This window comes from Salvelinus sp. IW2-2015, unplaced genomic scaffold (assembly GCF_002910315.2).
Source record: "Salvelinus sp. IW2-2015 unplaced genomic scaffold, ASM291031v2 Un_scaffold1617, whole genome shotgun sequence".
Classification (NCBI taxonomy): Eukaryota; Metazoa; Chordata; class Actinopteri; order Salmoniformes; family Salmonidae; genus Salvelinus; species Salvelinus sp. IW2-2015.
The window spans coordinates 191362-212612 of record NW_019943036.1 but is presented as its reverse complement, the minus strand read 5'-3'; the positions used below and the strand labels follow the sequence as shown (position 1 = coordinate 212612).

The 21251-nt window shown below is 43.8% G+C and overlaps 1 protein-coding gene across 1 annotated transcript in view; it reads right to left on the bottom strand.

Moving 5' to 3' along the window:
- LOC112071448 (2-phosphoxylose phosphatase 1) overlaps positions 1–6037 on the bottom strand; it is a 28020-nt gene extending 21983 nt beyond the window's left edge. Inside the window, exons 1-2 of the mRNA XM_024138911.2 lie at positions 5893–6037; positions 4770–4913 (exon numbers count right to left, since the gene is read on the bottom strand). Of these exons, the coding sequence (XP_023994679.1) occupies positions 4770–4848 (79 nt within the window). The 5' untranslated portion in view covers positions 4849–4913; positions 5893–6037. The remainder of the gene's footprint in view (positions 1–4769; positions 4914–5892) is intronic.
- Positions 6038–21251: the final 15214 nt, after the last annotated feature.

Here is a 21251-nt window from a genome sequence, read left to right as displayed (position 1 = left end):
ACAAATACCACACACCACTGCCACGACTAATAACAAACACTACTGCCACGACCAACCCACTGCACGACCAACACCACTGCCACGACCAACAACCACTGCCACGACCAACACCACTGCACGACCAAACCACCCACGCCCACCACGACCAAACACACTGCCAACGACCAACCACCAACTGCCAACCGACCAACACCACACACTACTGCCACGACCAATACCACACACTACTGCCCACGACCAACACCACAACTATTGCCACGACCACAATACCACACACTACTGCCACGACCTAACACCACACCACTTACTGCCACGACCAAACCAACACCACTGCCAACGACTAATAACAACCTACTGCCACACCAACAACACTGCCACGACCAATACCACACTACTGCCATGAACCCAATCCCAACACTACTGGCCCATTGACTACTAATACCAACACAACACTACTGCCACGACCAACACAACAAACTCTGCCCCACGACTAATCCCCACACTATCGCACACACCATACCTCCACCCACTGCCAGACAATACCCACACTACTGACACCACCAACGCCAACACACTACTGCCACGACCAACACCACTGACCATGACTACAATCCACACTACTGCCACGACCAATACCAGAACACTACTGCCACGGACACACACCAAACACACTGCCACGACTAATAAACAAAACTACTGCCACGACCAACACAACTGCCACTACTGCCCACAAACCAAAACCACTGCCACGACTAATACCACACACTTTATGCCACGAACAATATCCACCACTGCCACAACCAATACACAACAACTGCCCAACCAACCCATGCCATAACCATACCCATTGGCCACACTAATACCACACACTACTGCCACGATTCAACACCACTGCCAGGACCAATCCACACCACTACTGGCCACGACTAATAGCACACACATACTGCCACGACTAATACCACCACTACTGCCACAACTTAAATACACACACTTACCTGAACACGACAAACGCCACACACTGCCAGACTAATACACACACTACTGCCCACAACTAATACCCACACACTACGCCACGACCAATATCACACACCACTGCCACCGACTAATACCACACACCACTGACACGACAAACACCACACACTACTGCCACGACTAACACCAATGCCCAAAACCATACCACACATACTGCCATGGCTAATACCAACACTACTGCCACGCCAATACCACACACTACTGCCACGACACCACACACACCCACTACCTGGTCCCCACACGCTAACACAACACACTACTGCCACGACTAACACCAACCTACTGCACAACCATAAATAACACCACACAACACTAATGCCATGACCAAATGCCACACACTACTGCCACAACTAATACCACACACTACTGCCACAACCAATACCACACACTACTGCCATGACCAATATCACACAACACGCGCCAATCCACCAATACCACATACTTCCACTATATCCTGGTATATATACTTCTCCGTATCTTATAACTTTTCCTATTTCCTGTATCATACTTTCCTTTATTTCTGTATCTATCTTCCCTATATTCCTGTATCCTTACTTCCTTTATTTGATCATCTTCCTATATTCCTTATCTATACTTTCTATATTCTGTCAGTACTATCATCCTATATTCCGTGTCTATCTTCCTGTATCTATACTTTCCTATATTCCTGTTCATATACTTTCCTATATTCCTGTGTCTATACTTTCTGTATCTATACTTTTCCTATATTCCTGTATCATATTCACTTTCCCCCTATTATTCCTGTTTTTGTCCTAAATACTTTCCTGTATCTATACTTTTCCCTTAATTCCTGTTAATCTTACTTTCCCTGTTCTTATACCTGTATCTATATTCTGTTCCTTACTTTCTATATTTCCTTGTATCCTAAACTTTCCTGTAATCTATTACTTTCCTATTTCCTGTATCTATACTTTCCTATATTCCTGTAATCCTATACTTTCCACTATATTTTCCTTTCTGTAAGTTCCTATAATCTTTCCTATATTCCTTGTATCTATACTTTCCTAATCCTGTAGTCTATACTTTCCTATTTCCTGATATCTATACTTTCTATATTCCTGTATCTATACTTTCCTATATTCCTGTATCTTTATACCATCTATATTCCCTGTATCTATACTTTCCTAATTCCCTGTATCTTATACTTTCCTATATTCAACCTGCTGATGTTATCGCGCGTCCCCCTCTCTCCATGACTTTATTCTCCTCTTTCCATTCCCTCTCCTGTCGTCTCCTCTCTTCTTCGTCTCTCCTTTCCTCTTCTTCTATCCTCTCTCCTCCAGCTGTTTTTGTTCCCCTCCTTCTCCATCCTCTGTTTCCGCTATGCCTCACACCTTCTCTTCCGGTGGGACTCCGGCCCCGCTTGTTCAAACATTGTCATGGTGACCCCCGTCCAGGCAGTGTCAGAGTCACGGCAAACCATCTGTCATCGCCTGTCTGGAATCCCACACACCATAATCAATCAGTTCAGAAAACAAATTGAAAAGCCATGCTTTCAATACACTGGCTTGCTTCCCCAACGGAGGGAGTGAGTCAGGGAAGGCAGGAGGAAAAGGAAAAGTGAGAGAAGAAGCCATAAGAAAGAACAGACCCAAAACAGAAAGATAAGAGTCAGAGACTAAAATAGAAAAAGAGAGAGATGAGAGGGAGGAAAAAGTGGAGGAGAAAGGGGATGACAATCAATGAGTGCTGGTGTCCCACTGGGCCTTCCCCTGGCTCCTTGGCTGTACTAGAGGAGATAATGACCTGCAGGCTGATGAATAAGTTTAGACAGCCTCTTCTCCCCACAAACAAACACCTACAGATCACATTGACAGGAAGGGGACGCGAACACAGACCATACTTTGATTACGTAATATCATGTTCTCCTCAAGTGATTGACAACTACATCAAGAGTCAAGACACAATGCTCAATGACAAAGTAAGCGACCCGTACGAGCCTAGCATATGCATGTGTGGTGTCACACACACACAACACACACACACACAACACACACACCACACACACACACAACACACACACACACACCACACAACACACCACACCACACAACCAACACACAACACAACACACAACCACCACACACACACACACACCACACACAACACACACCACACACACACCACACACACTATGGTAACAATTACAGTGGGATTTAATGTTTTTTTATTGCCTTTTGTTTTTGCTAAGGAGAAGATTGGAGGGCAGGAGCGGAGAATGGTTTTTTAGTAGTGGCAATTAAAGTTACTTCCAGCCTACAATCCCCCTCAGACAGACACATCTGCCTTTGAGGGAGAGAGAGATGGCAGCAGGGTCCCCAGAGTTCACACCATTCCCAATGAGTTAAGACACACATCAGTCACAGAATTCACATCTCTTCTGGGTCTGTAAAGACTTGAGGGAAGAGAGCCATGGTACAGAGTGAGAGAGAAAGGTAAAAGTTACCAACTCACCAGTCACTCATAAATTCATATTATTCTTTCCTGGTTGTCTGTGTAAAGACTGGGTAGCATGAGCATGGTTACAGGAGTGAGAGAGAAAAGGGTAGTTAAGGACCCTCACAGTCCCCCACAGACAATTTCAACACATCTCTTCTTGGTGTCCTGTTAAAAGAACTTTGAGGGAAGAAAGAGCCCATGGTAAGAGTTGAGAAGAGAAAAAGGTAATGCCTGAACTTGGGCCCAATTCACATGATATGGGTTTTATAATTCTGCGTTCATATTTGACCTGTTGTGCTGTATTGGTAACTATATGGCCCCACAGTTTCAACAAAAAAAAGTACAAATAACAGGGGGGAAGGAAGCCCTAAAGAGGCGTTGGAAAAGACGAGCCGGGGGGATTTTCTGGCAAATGCACAGCCCAAAACGCTATCTCTGCAGCACTGGGTTTGCCACAGTAATCCTGTGTGTGGTTGTGTGTGTGTGGTGTGTGTGTGTGTGTGTGTGGGTTTGGTCGTTGTGTGTGGTGTGTGGGTGGTGGTGTGTGTGTGGTGGTGTGTGTGTGGGTGTGGTGTTGGGTGTGTTGTGTGAGGGAGAGCAAGATGGCGATTTTAAAAGTTCCGTTATTTGAGCTGATAATACATGTTTGTCCAGACAAGAACTAATCCTAGTGAAAAACACTTCATCACAGTCTGATATGGGTTTCAGGAACCCAGAATAATCAACATAATCTGGGACTAGGATTTTTCCACCAAATATGGATGTTACTTTTGCAGCTCAATAATATCCTCCAGTCTAGCCTACATTTTAATTATATTCTTTTCACATAACAGCTAAAGAACTTCTTCCCATCCACCGACAGTAAGAGTCTTAAGTATCTAATCGACAGGGCCGGTTTCCTTGTATTCACGGGCATCGAGGACACTGTGTCTGGACTATGCACAGGGGAGATGGTGTACAATGACCTAACGGTGGTGGAGGCCATTTTCTACCGGCAGCGCCTGCCATTCCACAGCAGACACGTTATAGGAAGAACACTTAAGAGTATCTCAGGGAATCATAGTGGATAGGTCTAGTCTACATAGAGAATGTCTCTAGAGGACCTGTCTTTGTTTCCATGTCACTGGGTCCCTTGGAGAACAAAACACAAGTGGCCAGATATAATACACACACACCACGTGATCATACACAAACACACCTGGATATACACACCAAGCACTCGTACACAAATTACAACCACACATAATGGCAGAGGTAGAGACAGTACACAAACTTACAGAATTGGAGGCTGAGGCTCACGATGGCCAGCACTGCCCCCACCACCACCAGGAGGATGAAGAGGTTTCTAGCCAGCATCCTGACATGTGATTGGTCCGTCTCCCTGTCAGTCAGCCACCCACACCTTGCCCCATTCCTGCTGTCTAAATAGACACAACAAAGACAAGCAACATTATGAAACAAACATGTCTATAACAGGCCTCTAAACCATTAGAAGAAATAGAAAAACGTTGCTGCACACAATGGCAAACAAGTTTGTACCATTTTCCACTATACATCCTGCCTTCTATGAATAGACCTATGAGAAAGCATGGATCTAGGAAGAATCAGGGAGGGAAAGGAAGAAAATGTAAAATACCTACCATTTACGTCAGTTATACACAACGCAACCCTGCTATTAGACAGACTAAAATAAGAGCATGGCTAGGTGAGGTAAAAGGGTGCCTCAATCAGAATCCTCAATCACCTCCCCTCAGAAATTGCCTACATGACTGAGATGTTCTCTCAAGTCATGTTCATTATAAGGTTTATATTTGGACATAGGGAGTTCAAAACGTGGTAAACTAAACTGTCTCCAAACTCTTTTTGCTTTTCAATGTATAAATGTTTTATATGTAACCAGTCTGCCTGTACAGTATCTTAACGTGGTGAAACTCTTCTGTAGAACTGCTGCATTGTAGTAGGCTACTCGCGAGGAGATACTATTTCATAATGATTGCACTAATTAAAACAATGTTGAAGCATTGTGCCAGTTTGTCTGTTCGCCTCGGCTACAATGCTATGCTGACCAGCTGCAAGGGAGGGGATATTTTGGTAGCTAGCGAACTGGCTAACTGTAGCTAGATAATCTTGTTATAGCTAACACATGCACTATAGTAGCGTCTAGATTTCTGCATCAATACTACCGGTATAACAGTTAAAGTTACAGCTTGTAAAGCTAAATATGCGCTAATAAACTTGTATTTTTTTTCGCTGAATCTACCTTAATAACGTCGTTATTACAAAACGCCAAGCCTTCGTTTACAATGTACCTATTCAAGACAAAATCGTGGGAACACGCCAAGCAGCTAAACTGACTAACTAACATATTGTTTGCTGGTCGTTTATCTCGGATCATTTTACCTGGTAGTCTCAATCAGAAGTTGAATCCACCCAGCGCCGTGCTGGCTTGTACTCTTCTAGACTCCCTCGCGATGTGCTGTCGTGCTGGCTGTCCTGCGTCCTGCCGGCTGACTCCACCGTGCTGTCCTAGCCTCCTAATCCAGGTTTCAGATGCAACTGAAATGTAATGGCTCGCTGCGCCGTCTCCCGGAAAACCTTCGCAATGCATTCGATTGCATCCTTCTTCTTTTGTCTTGCATTTCCACAATTCTGGTGTGAGACGTGGAGGACCACCAGGTTAACCTGTCATCAACATTATTCTATGGCGATCAACCGATATGATGTTGTGATTTTAAAAAAGTTAAACGATTGCATCAACATAGGACTCATTTTGCAGAGAAACAGCTTGATCGTTCATTTTTCAGCCACATGCATCTACTTATACTAGTCCTAAAAATCAGTCAATGATTTTGATTTTGATGATGATGATGATGATGATGATGATGATGATGATGTAGAAGAGGTGATCCCCCTGGCTGATGAAGAAAGGAGGGAAGTGAAGACAGGTGAGAGGTGGAGAAGAAAAGCAGCAAGAACCTCAAGGGAAGAAGAGAATGCTGGGAAGTTGTTAGAAATGAACACACACAAACTCACACACATACTAACAGAGAGAGAGAAAGACAACAACCCATATTTATGTTTACATTTACATTTAAGTCATTTAGCAGACGCTCTTATCCAGAGCGACTTACAAATTGGTGCATTCACCTTATGATATCCAGTGGAACAACCACTTTACAATAGTGCATCTAACTCTTTTAAGGGGGGGGTTAGAAGGATTACTTTATCCTATCCTAGGTATTCCTTAAAGAGGTGGGGTTTCAGGTGTCTCCGGAAGGGGGTTGATGACTCCGCTGACCTGGCGTCGTGAGGGAGTTTGTTCCACCATTGGGTGCCAGAGCAGCGAACAGTTTTGACTGGGCTGAGCGGGAACTGTACTTCCTCAGAGGTAGGGAGCGAGCAGCCAGAGTGGATGAACGCAGTGCCCTTGTTTGGGTGTAGGGCCTGATCAGAGCCTGAAGGTACGGAGGTGCCGTTCCCCTCACAGCTCCGTAGGCAAGCACCATGGTCTTGTAGCGGATGCGAGCTTCAACTGGAAGCCAGTGGAGAGAGCGGAGGAGCGGGGTGACGTGAGAGAACTTGGAAGGTTGAACACCAGACGGGCTGCGGCGTTCTGGATGATTGTAAGGTTTAATGGCACAGGCAGGGAGGCCAGCCAACAGCGAGTTGCAGTAATCCAGACGGGAGATGACAAGTGCCTGGATTAGGACCTGCGCCGCTTCCTGTGTGAGGCAGGGTCGTACTCTGCGAATGTTGTAGAGCATGAACCTACAGGAACGGGTCACCGCCTTGATGTTAGTTGAGAACGACAGGGTGTTGTCCAGGACACGCCAAGGTTCTCTGGGAGGGAGGACACAATGGAGTTGTCAACCGTGATGGCGAGATCATGGAACGGGCAGTCCTTCCCCGGGAGGAAGAGCAGCTCCGTCTTGCCGAGGTTCAGCTTGAGGTGGTGATCCGTCATCCACACTGATATGTCTGCCAGACATGCAGAGATGCGATTCGCCACCTGGTTATCAGAGGGGGAAAGGAGAAGATTAATTGTGTGTCGTCTGCATAGCAATGATAGGAGGACCATGTGAGGATATGACAGAGCCAAGTGACTTGTGTTATAGCGAGAATAGGAGAGGGCCTAGAACAGAGCCCTGGGGACACCAGTGGTGAGAGCACGTGGTGCGGAGACAGATTCTCGCCACGCCACCTGGTAGGAGCGACCTGTCAGGTAGGACGCAATCCAAGCGTGGGCCGCGCCGGAGATGCCCAACTCGGAGAGGGTGGAGAGGAGGATCTGATGGTTCACAGTATCAAAGGCAGCCGATAGGTCTAGAAGGATGAGAGCAGAGGAGAGAGAGTTAGCTTTAGCAGTGCGGAGCGCCTCCGTGACACAGAGAAGAGCAGTCTCAGTTGAATGACTAGTCTTGAAACCCGACTATTTGGATCAAGAAGGTCATTCTAGAGAGAGATAGCAGGAGAGCTGGCCGAGGACGGCACGTTCAAGAGTTTTGGAGAGAAAAGAAAGAAGGGATACTGGTCTGTAGTTGTTGACATCGGAGGGATCGAGTGTAGGTTTTTTCAGAAGGGGTGCAACTCTCGCTCTCTTGAAGACGGAAGGGACGTAGCCAGCGGTCAAGGATGAGTTGATGAGCGAGGTGAGGTAAGGAGAAGGCTCCGGAAATGGTCTGGAGAAGAGAGGAGGGATAGGGTCAAGCGCGGCAGGTTGTTGGGCGACCGGCCGTCACAAGACGCGAGATTTCATCTGGAGAGAGAGGGGAGAAAGAGGTCAAAGCACAGGGTAGGGCAGTGTGAGCAGACACAGCGGTGTCGTTTGACTTAGCAAACGAGGATCGGATGTCGTCGACCTTCTTTTCAAAATGGTTGACGAAGTCATCCGCAGAGAGGGAGGAGGGGAGGAGGATTCAGGAGGGAGGAGAAGGTGGCAAAGAGCTCCTACGGTTAGAGGCAGATGCTTGGAATTTAGAGTGGTAGAAAGTGGCTTTAGCAGCAGAGACAGAAGAGGAGAATGTAGAGAGGAGGGAGTGAAAGAATGCCAGGTCCGCAGGGAGCGAGTTTCCTCCATTTCCGCTCGGCTGCCCGGAGCCCTGTTCTGTGAGCTCGCAATGAGTCGTCGAGCCACGGAGCAGGAGGGAGGACCGAGCCGGCCTGGAGGATAGGGGACATAGAGAGTCAAAGGATGCAGAAAGGGAGGAGAGGAGGGTTGAGGAGGCAGAATCAGGAGATAGGTTGGAGAAGGTTTGAGCAGAGGGAAGAGATGATAGGATGGAAGAGGAGAGAGTAGCGGGGGAGAGAGAGCGAAGGTTGGGACGGCGCGATACCATCCGAGTAGGGGCAGTGTGGGAAGTGTTGGATGAGAGCGAGAGGGAAAAGGATACAAGGTAGTGGTCGGAGACTTGGAGGGGAGTTGCAATGAGATTAGTGGAAGAACAGCATCTAGTAAAGATGAGGTCAAGCGTATTGCCTGCCTGTGTGTAGGGGGGAAGTGAGAGGGTGAGGTCAAAAGAGGAGAGGAGTGGAAAGGAGGCAGAGGAGAATGAGTCAAAGGTAGACGTGGGGAGGTTAAAGTCACCCAGAACTGTGAGAAGTGAGCCATCCTCAGGAAAGAACTTATCAGGGCGTCAAGCTCATTGATGAACTCTCCAAGGGAACCTGGAGGGCGATAAATGATAAGGATGTTAAGCTTGAAAGGGCTGGTAACTGTGACAGCATGGAATTCAAAGGAGGCGATAGACAGATGGGTCAGGGGAGAAAGAGAGAATGTCCACTTGGAGAGGATGAGGATCCCAGTGCCACCACCCCGCTGACCAGAAGCTCTCGGGGTGTGCGAGAACACGTGGGCAGACGAGAGAGAGCAGTAGGAGTAGCAGTGTTTATCAGTGGTACCATGTTCCGTCAGTGCCAAGAAGTCGAGGGACTGGAGGGAAGCATAGGCTGAGATAACTCTGCCTTGTTGGCCGCAGATCGGCAGTTCCAGAGGCTGCCGGAGACCTGGAACTCCACGTGGGTCGTGCGCGCTGGGACCACCAGGTTAGGGTGGCGGCGGCCACGCGGTGTGAAGCGTTTGTATGTCTGTGCAGAGAGGAGAGAAGAGGGATAGACAGACACATAGTTGACAGGCTACAGAAGAGGCTACGCTAATGCAAAGGAGATTGGAATGACAAGTGGACTACACGTCTCGAATGTTCAGAAAGTTAGTTACGTTGCAAAAAATCTTATTGACTAAAATGATATAGTACTGCTGGCTGGTGAAGTAGGCTAGCTAGCAGTGGCTGCGTTTGTTGACTTTGTTTGAAAGTGTAGCTGGCTAGGTAACCTCGATAATTACTCTAAACCTACACAATTATCTTGGATACAAAGACAGCAAAGACAACTATGTAGCTAGCTAACACTACGCTAATCAAGTCGTTCCGTTGTAATGTAATAGTTTCTACAGTGCTGCTATTCGGTAGAAGTTGGCTAGCTAGCAGTGTTGACTAGGTAGGAGAACGGCAGCGCGGCGGACGAAAATAGCTGGCTAGCTAACCGATAATTACTCTAAACTACACAATTATCTTAGATACAAAGACAGCAAAGACAACTATGTAGCTAGCTAACACTACACTAATCAAGTCGTTCCGTTGTTCCGTTGTAATGTAATAGCTTCTACAGTGCTGCTATTCGGTGGCTAGCTGGCTAGCTGGCTAGCTAGCAGTGTTGACTACGTTACGTTACGTTAGAAGGACGAAAATAGCTGGCTAGCGGACCTATGTTGACCTTATGTTGATTTATTTTCCATTTTGTACTTTAACTGTTGGCACATCGTTATAACACAGTACATAGCCATAATTTGACATTTGAAATGTCTCTATTCCTCTGAAAGTTTGTGTGTGTAATGTTTATTTTACTTTTGTTTATGATCTATTTCACTTACCTTGGCATTGTAAACATATGTCTCCCAAGCCAATAAATGCCTTTGAATTGAATTGAGAGAGAGGCTTGTTCACCTAGGCATCAAACTATCTGCACTGAATCTATTCACACTCACAAGACTATATATACACACACTATACACATACACACGCACACACTACACTGACACTCTCACACAAAATCCACACACATTCACTACATATGCACACACACACACACACACACAAATATACACATGCACACTCGCACATACCAGCATTAACACAAACACACGCATACACATATACTTTTACACTCATCATATGCTGCTGTTGCTCTGTTCTTTATTTTACTCGTATTATCTATCCTGATGCCTAGTCACTTAACCCTGCTTTCATGTACATATCTACCTCAAATATCTCATACCCAAGCACATTGATCTGGTATTGGTATTCCCTGTATATAGTTCCATTCTTGTGTAATTTATTCCACACACATTCACATACACTACATCGTCATTTTTTCCCTGCATCATTGGGAAGGACTCGTAAGCAAGCGTTTCATGGTTAAGTACCCGTTGTATTTGGGGCATGTGACAAATACAATTTGATTTTGAATATCCTCCTGACAATACTGACACCATGTGAACAAAGTTCACAAAATGTTATTGAGATAAAAGCTTATTTTAGCCTGGGCAGCACCATTGAGGACTTTCACCATTTCCACAACTGGTAGGGACTTACTAATAGTTAAGGAAGGACCACATAATTCCATCCAGCTCATCAGGAGGGATCAGCTAACATTCCATAACTGCAGGTGGCAGTAAATCGCCAAGCTTGGCTTTATACCTGTTCCAACAACACACTCCAGGTGGCAGTATGCACCCTTTCAGTTTGTTTACCAACTCATAGAAGTAGTAGAATAAGAAAATTGACTACTTCAAAATGGAGATGACCTCAATGGTGCTGCCTATGCGCTCACAGTCTCCATAATGGGACAGCTACAAAGAAGAGTCCTCTATCATTCTCTATGTGTGTGACACCTGCTAAAACTGTTAATGCAATGTTACTCCCAATAGTAGTAGACAGTGACTGGACCTTGCCTTGGTGAATGCAGGGACATTTTACTATCCTGCAACCTTGACCCTACAGATGATTAATCACATACCAGCAGACATAACATATCACCATCAGACAGAATTATGTAAAAGCATTTTTCTTTTTTACATTTGGAGGCAATTTTTTGTATCTTTATAACAGAGGAGGTTGGTGGGAGGAGCTATAAGAGGATGGGCTCATTGTAATGGCTGGAATAGAACAAATGGAATAGTATCAAACACATCAAACATATGGAAACCACGTATTTGACGCCATCCTCCCCTCAGAAGCCTCCACTGCTGCAGCCCCTATACGTCTTTTGGTGTGTTTTCACAGACTATCTGTTTGCGGATATTTTGTATTTATTTATCCAGGTTAGTCTCATTGAGATAACATTTATTTTCAAGAGACCTGGTCCAACCAAGACAGCAGCAGGTTGGATATAGAATTCTACTGTTTTCTAATACATTCTACTATAGTTATAGTTATTGTAACAGTAGAGCTGACCATTAGAATTAAACAGTTGGTTAGAAGCACATCATTGTCAAATCAACTTTTCAAAAAAAGATAAGGGGTGGATAGATGATGTAGGCTAACTTTTAGTGCGCATCAATATACTAAAGTAGTATGTTGTCCGTGACTAGCCTCTATGAACCATCCTGATCTTGTGAGCTTACATTCTGTTCATGAGATCAGGATGGTTCATTTGAGGCTACTCCGTGACGGCACTGATATGACAAAAAAGGACAGGTGAAATAAATGTTAGTTCATTTGTTCTGTTCTTTCTCGTCAGGGTAGGTGAAGGACGGGAGACAATGAAACAAAGGGATTTAAGATAAGATTCCTTCTGAAGTAATTTGAATGAGAACTGCTTTGACAGAGCGCACCCTTGTGGACACATATTGAACTTTGACAGCACTGATTAACTTGTGCTTGCCAGGACAACTTTCCAAAATGCATTCCAATGGCTAGTTCCCAGAGTTTTCAATCATTTGCTATTCTCATACAATGTGGATCAAACAGGGGAGATTACAATGATCTTCTGAGTTCTGGTTTTCAAAGTATCTGTGTCCGTCACAACGGAAGAAGGCCCACTCTGTAAGGAATTTCCTATGAGGATGGATGGAGCATAGAAATAGAATAATTAGAATACAGTTCAGATAATGAGGGAGGCAGGGAGAGAGAGAGAATGTGCCTAATCTTGAAAATGCGATCTAGCAAAGTGGGGTTAAGGGTATAATTTGAGGACACTGAGAAAGATCAACGGTGCCAGACTTCTGCCCTTCTGTATCACTATCTGTACCAAGCATACCACCAAATTCCAACTGTCTCCTCATGTCATGTGGTTGAAATGTTACTATGGCCACAGACTACACTCTCTCTCACACACACATGTACAGTAGTTCTTAACGGCACCTCTATCCATCACAGTAACATTTACTTCATACTTAAAAACCCTATCTCTTGTACTGAGGTCACTGAGTGTCTACTGGTCATACCATTTCACAATGATGTAGCTTCACATGGAAGCTTCTTGAAAATGACAACAACAATGTCTGATAACACTAGGCCTGTTTCACTGAACCACGTATGATAACACTAGACCTGTTTCACTGAACCACGTATGATAACACTAGACCTGTTTCACTGAACCACTTCTGATAACACTAGACCTGTWTCACTGAACCACTTCTGATACCACTAGACCYGTTTCACTGAACCCCTTCTGATAACACTAGACCTGTTTCACTGAACCACTTCTGATAACACTTGACCTGTTTCACTGAACCACTTCTGATAACACTAGACCTGTTTCACTGAACCACTTCTGATAACACTAGACCTGTTTCACTGAACCACTTCATGCTTATCATGTTGATAATTTCATTGCTGGTTATAGTATGCATATTGTTTATTTATTTCTTGCTGTTTTTTTATTGTTTTTATTGTGTGATCTTGTGTGAACAGCCCATCCATTTAACCTGTTGGATCCTAACTAAGGAGCATCCCTGCAGTCCCGTGGCTCTCAGATGGCCCCTAGTGGGCCCCTTCCTGTGTCCTGGGGCCAGGGTACAGAGTGCAGCAAGCAGGTCTCTGATTATTGATGATTAAATCAGGCATTGGTTCAGTGGCGGCTCCCAGGCTGTCCTGGGCTGCCTGGCTGGCCGGTCTGTCTGTCTGTCTCACATTCCTGGGTCTATTCCTGCAGTAATATCTGAAGGTATGGCAGTAATATGAGCCAGGCCTGTCTCTTATACACATCTAGATGTGTATAAGAGACAGGTGTGTGTGTGTGTGTGTGTGTGTGTGTGTGTGTGTGTGTTTCTTATATAGGCCTAGTCAGTATCTAAGAATGTTTTAAATTGAGAATATGTCTGCATCATGACACAGATGTCTAGTTTTATGACTGGTGTCACATTGTTTGTATTACGCACCGCAAAAAAATGTTGACCTTAACTACATATCTCTTACCATTAGAATGCATTGACTTGATGTCTTACCAAGGTCATTTTCCTTACTTTAACTTAACCTAAAAAAGTATTGAAACAAGTCAGATTATCTGAAAACAAGACAAATTATCTTGATGCATTTTCTGGGTGAGCGAGATCAATTCAAAACAAATAATTTTAACTTTATTATCTCAATACAATTTAAAAAAAAATTGTGCAGTTTGCCTGCATGTTGCATCACTGTTCCAAAGACCAGTCACTGGTCGTCGCCAATCCATAAAATGACATAATGCAGTATCTCATCTAACTACAGCTTGTTCAAGTTTCTTAAAAATGCGTGAAAGGCAAAGTTTAGCCAGAAGTTGTTTATTCAAGCCATAGTTTACTTTGTGATGGGCAATTCCACGGTAAATTTACGCTAAGACTGCGATTCTTGGCTTTTAAATGTATGCCAAACAAAAAACATTAATTTCAATTTTAACAAACCATACAATTGTATGCATAATGACTATTTTGAAAAATGTATACAGTAAAAAAAAAAAAATGTTACTGGAAAAACTGCAGATGCAATGTTTAGAAACAGAATTATGGTGAAAGCTCCATCAGTTTAACTTTGTGAACAAACTTTATCTGCACAGTTCTTCCGGTAAATGTGTTTCAGTAACATTTTCTGTGGGAAGTAGGCCTTATGCATAAAGTTGTATGGTTTATTAAACTTAGATGTTTCACTTTAAAATGCATACCAAACAAAAAACATTTATTTCAGAGTCTCAGTGTAATTCCTTCACCATGGAATTGCCATGACCCATTTTTTATTTTTTACATTTAGAGGCCTCCACAAGTTGTTCAAACTACAGTGTGAACTTTGAACCCTCATGTCACTGTGGTTCAGTCTGTATTTGGGTGCCCAGACACACGTGAGCGGTAGGGAGTGCTGGGAAATGAACCCTCGCTTCCAGGTCAACGAATACCATACGTGTCAAGGGGAAAAACAGAGCACCTGGCGAAGAGTTAATGTTTAACATTGCCACTGGCGCACCCACCCACCCATCCACCCACACACACACAATAAAATACACAGATATGTATAAATAGCACCTGCTCGGTATAATGGTCAGTTAATTTTATCAACAGAGAGGTTCAGGAGCTAACTAGCTAGAGACATTAGTTGATCATTGATTCTCTGCAGATACATCTCTGGTTCAAGAAAAACACATTTTCAAAAGAGTAGCTAAGTGATCAGGAAAGTTTTCCAAATCAGCATGTACTTTAAGGTACATGCTAGTACGCAAGCTGAGGTGGTAATATAGGGAATTGGGTGAAAGGTTAAGCTGCAAAGTTTGGGAAATGTTAAGGAGTTCAATATATAATTGACAGTGTAAAGATGATTCAGATCAGAAGTAGGCCTAGTGGAACATAACTGTTCAACATAACTGCAGGTCTAAACATACCCACATATTTACAGTGCTTTCGGAAAGTATTCAGACCCCTTGACTTTTTTTGCTAATTTATAAAAAATGTAAAATAAATTGAAATATTACATTTACATAAGTATTCAGACACTTGACTCAGTACTTTGTTGAAGCAACTTTGGCAGCAATTACAGCATCGAGTCTTCTTGGGTATGACGCTACAAGCTTGGCACAACTGTATTTGGGGAGTTTCTCCCATACCTTCTCTGCAGATCCTCTCAAGCTCTGTCAGGTTGGATGGGAAGTGTTGCTGCACAGCTATTTTCAGGTCTCTCCAGAGATGTTCGATCGGGTTCAAGTCCGGGCTCTGGCTGGGCCTCTCAAGGACATTCAGTGACCTATCCCGAAGCCACTCCTGAGTTGTCTTGGCTGTGTGCTTAGGGTCATTGTCCTGTTGGAAGGTGAACCTTCGCCCCAGTCTGAGGTAATGAGCACTCTGGAGCAGGTATTCATCAAGTATCTCTCTGTACATTGCTCCGTTCATCTTTGCCTCGATCCTGACTAGTCTCCCAGTCCCTGCCGCTGAAAAACATCCCCACAGCGTGATGCTGCCATCACCATGATTCACCGTAGGGATGGTGCCAGGTTTCCTCCAGACGTGACGCTTGGCATTCAGGCCAAACAATTCAATCTTGGTTTCATCAGACCAGAGAATCTTGTTTCTCATGGTCTGAGAGTCTTTAGGTGCCTTTTATCTAACTCCAAGTGGGCTGTCATGTGCCTTTTACTGAGGAGTGGCTTCCGTGTGGCAACTCTACCATAAAGGCCTGATTGGTGGTGTGCTGCAGAGATGGTTGTCCTTCTGGAAGATTCTCCCATCTCCACAGAGGAACTCTGGAGCTCTGTCAGAGTGACCATAAGGTTATTGGTCACCTCTCTGACCAAGGCCCTTCTCCCCCGATTGCTCAGTTTGGCCGGGTGGCCAGCTCTAGGAAGAGTCTTGGTGGTTCCAAACATCTTCCATTTAAGAATGATGAAGGCCACTGTGTTCTTGGGGACCTTCAATCCTGCAGAAATGTTTTGGTACCCTTCCCCAGATCTGTGCCTCAACACAATCCTGTCTCGGAGCTCTACAGACAGTTCCTTTGACCTCATGGCTTGGTTTCTGCTCTGATATGCACTGTCAACTGTGGGACCTTATATAGACAGGTGTGTGCCTTTCCAAATCATGTCCAATCAATTGAATTTACCASAGGTGGATTCCAAACAAGTTGTAGAAACATCTCAAGGATGATCAATTGAAACAGGATGCACATGAGCTCAWTTTCGAGTCTCATAGCAAAGGGTCTATATACTTGTGTAAGTAAGGTATTKCTGTTTTTATTTTTAATAAATGTGCACACACAACAAAAAAACATTTTTGATTTGTCGTTATGGGGTATTGTGTGTAGATTGCGGAGGAAAAAATATTATTTAATCCATTTTAGAATAAGGGGTCTAAAAACTTCCCGAAGGCACTGAACATGAACAAAGTCACACTCATAAGATATGAGGATCCCGCCACTGGCTGTAAGGATATCCCTCCATGCCGTGACAGTCTCCTTATATGATGTGACACAAACACAACTCAATTAGTTTTGTAAGAAAGTACCCTAACATGGCAGAGCACCCTAGTATGGTCGACACACAACTCACCTCTCCCAAATATAGCGAGGAAAAGGAACCAACATGTTCCCTTCTCTTCCGTCAGCTGGAGAAACGTCATCCATAGTGAACTGAAACTAACTTCTAGCAAACTTATGTTGTTCTCCAGTTTTAGAGCATTTCAGTTGTAGTTTTATTTCAGTTGAAGACACTGTATTATATGTCTAATGGTGATTTGTGTTATTGTTCACTAGACTCAAAATTACATTACCATCTCAATGTTTATACCTTGTTATTCTGTTATTATTACCTATATGAAATATAAACACCAGCAGGTGACAGAAGAAAAAGGGAGCAAGAGAGAGACAGAGAGAGAGACAGGGGACAGAGAGGCATAGACAGAGGACATAGCACAGAGAGAGACAGGGGACAGAGAGGCATAGACAGAGGACAAAGCACAGAGAGAGACAGAGACAGAGGACAAAGACAGAGGACATAGCACAGAGAGAGACAGAGACAGAGAACAGAGACAGAGGACAGACACAGAGAACAGAGACAAATGACAGAGAACAGAGACAGTGAGGTGAGGCATAGGGATGGGGAAGAGGGAGGACAATCCTATTTAAACAGATATTAATGAGTAACATATGTTCTAGAATAGACCATTGACCCTGGTTCAGAGAAGAGCTCTGGTTTCTCATGATACGTCTGTTTTGATCATTTTCACTTCTGAAACAAACCGCTCGTCCTTGCCAAGTTGTGTCTGACACTAGATCAATACAAACACATGACATGACTTTGTCACAAAGGCTATTAAACTGACTGTTGGTGACAATACTGTAGATTTCTATTTTACATCCAGATACATCTATTTTATCATTGAGTGAGGAGTTAAGCATATAATTACTCCATCTAGTATTGTAACGGTATTTAACTGTGAATGGCCTCCTTTTAACAAGCTCCCCCTCAACGTCAGTAAGACCAAGGAGCTGATCGTGGACTACAGGAAACGGGACGTTCACGCCCCCCATCCACATCAACGAGGCTGTTGTGGAGCAGGTCGAGAGCTTTGAGTTACTTGGAGTCCACTAAGGACTCGATCCACACACACCCACACAGTTGTGAAGAGGGCACTACAGCGCCTCTTCCCCTTCAGGAGGCTGAACATATTTGGCATGTGCCCCTCAGGTCCTCAAAAAGTTATACAGCTGCACCATTGAAAGCATCTTAACTGGCTGCATAACCACTTGGTATGGCAACTGCACCGCCCTCGACCACAAAACGCTATGGAGGGTAGTGTGGACAGTCCAGTACATCACCGTGATCCAGGACCTCTATATCAGGCGGTGTCAGAGGAAGGCCCAAAAATGGCAAAAGACTTCAGCCACCCAAACCATAGGCTGTTCTCCCTGCTACCATCCAGCAAGCAATAATGGAACATCGGGTCTCGGACCAACAGGTTCTAACAACACACTCACTACACTGACACTTTCACACAAACCCACACACACATATACTACATCTGCACACACACTCTACATAACACACACACATATTGACGCCACACACAAAAACACAGACACACACACACATACTTTCACATGCTGCTCTGTTCCTTTTTTACTCGTATTATTGTCCATACTGTATCTACCTAAAATACCTCGTACCCCTGCACATTGATATGGTACTGGTACTCCCTCTATATAGCTTCATTCTTGTGTATTTTTATTCCTTGTGTTATTACTATACCTTTTCTTATTTTTTAAAACAGCATTGTTGGGAAAGGGCTCGTAAGCAAGCATTTCACGGTTATGTCTACACCTGTTGTATTCGGCGCATGTGACAAATACAATTTGATTTGTTTTGCATATGCTATTCTAAAATAACTAGAAAACTGGTGCAGCCTAATGAACTCATATTGTACATTGGCTCAAAGTAATAGTCCCTGACACATGAACCTGTGTATTACATGGGTCAGTTTCAAAGTCATTTCAATTGAGACTCTTAGATTCCTTTTTAGTACAAGAGCCCTAGGAGAACTACTACACTGTACCCACATCCAAACACTGGCTACTGTGTGTTCCCTAAATACTGGGGAAGATCATGAGATATCGCAGTGACTCCTGGCAGAAAGATTACAAAGCTTTAATCTTATTCTGATGAGGGGAACAAGTTCTCAAGCTCTCCCTCTGGCTCTATGCCAGTTTTTGTAACTGTATTACAAGTCCAGAGGATGTGTGCTGCTCACACACACACAGAATACGGAAGTCAGGATACACCTCCCTATCTTGCTAAGCCTACAGGGAAAGGATTATTACATAAAAAGTGGTAATGGACATCCACAYGGTCAAAATCACTGTAGAGTAATTCCATAAGGACTCAGTGCTATTTGAGCATCTACAGATGTAGGATCTTAATTTGAGCCAGTTTGCTACAGCGGGAAAATAATCATGCAGCAACAGGAAATGTGAATTATTATGTGGATTATAATTAATGTACATTTTTTTAGGGGTTGATGCATTTTTTGTTAGGGCAAATCCAGTCAAACATTTTAAAGTGGAAATTACAAACTTTTAATGCCTTTTTAAACCTTGAATACACTACAAGTTTGCATTTCCAGCTGTGCAGGAAAATTCTCACCAATAAAAGAGTGATCAAACTACATCTGCAGTAAGAAACATCCAGCGGATTTTGCTCATAACTCCTCTACCGGGCCAGCCGGGTACAACCAGTCATTCAGGGTCTTCTGGAGACCACCATAGACATACAACTTCTGGAGAACCAGCAACTTCAAGAGGACAATGAATTGTTGCACTAAACATGTGATTTATGGCATCCACTAGCTGATCTAATGGCTGACGCTTGAATGCATTGTAGAATTAAGGGCCAAACAATACTAGCAACTACAGCTATGCTAATTGAACCTGGCTATAGGTTGTAAATGGACAATGGTTCAGATTGTCTTCTGCGGACTTGCACGAGAAAGGGCAATACAGTTGGGGTCAGTGACCACTCATGGCTCACTCTCTCTCTCTCTCTGTCGTCTGTACAGGAAGCAGTCAGTCAGTAACATGATTAGTGTAGAGCACCATGTGGCACATGATCTGGCCTTGTTAAATTGCAGCTTTAATTATAAAACCAAGTGGCGTACGCATTTTATTCTCTAGCTCAAATGAGTAAACTGCATTTTGTCCTTAACGCCAGAATGGTGCAAGTCACCTCCCAGATGCAGTTCACTTGCACACACAATCTCTGTATACCTCTCTCATCCAAAGTATTCAGGTCATGTACCCCCACCATTATGAAAATAAATGTATAGAGGCGAAATCAACTTTAGCTTGCTATACCAACATTGTGGTCACCAATGTCCCCAAATCCTCCTACACACATCATCCGTAAGATGCATACTACCAGCATAGCCTTATTTTAAAGCCCACTTTGGGATTGGTTTGTTTTATGTGCAAAAGATCTTAGTTGGTTACATAATAACTTTACATGAGGGAGGTCAATGTGTCTTTCTGCATGGGCACATTCCCCTATGGCAGTGGTATTCAAACTTTTTCAGCGGGGACCCCATGTTTTCCACCAGAATTTCTAGGGACCCCATTTTTTTCACAAAAAATTCGAGACCACACCCCACCCCAAATCTACTGACACAACTTTAAAATCGTTACATTTCTATTTTTACATCAACAAATAACCTTCAATTCATTACATTTTCAAAATGAAAAGAAAACAATTTAGTTAGAAAATATGTATTTTTTCAAATGAGCTTTCTCAACCCCACTGCAGACGGTGACTTTGAATACCACTGCCCAGGACAATGTATTCAGATCTCTAGGGTAGGGCAACGGATAACTCACAATCTACACCTTCTGTGACCTTTTGGGGAATTAGGCCTACATAAAATGATGGCGTAGTAAGTTTGTCCTTGGAGAGTACAGTAGCCTATGTGTTCAATGAAAGTTATTTCACAACTTTAATTAGTTAATTATTTCAGATACAGATTTCAAAAGGTAAGCATGTTATTCTCCAGCTCAAATGAGTAAACTGCATTTTGTCCATAAAGCCAGGATGGCTCAAGTCACCTCCCAGATGCAGTTCACTTACATTCACACGCACGCAATGTAATGTAATGTATACGCTGGGAGTCGGGGGAAAAAGTGCAGGTGGTGACTTTAATAATAAACGGAACAACAACAAACACGAGTAGCATATAGACATGAAACATAAGCAATACTGTCTGGTGAAAA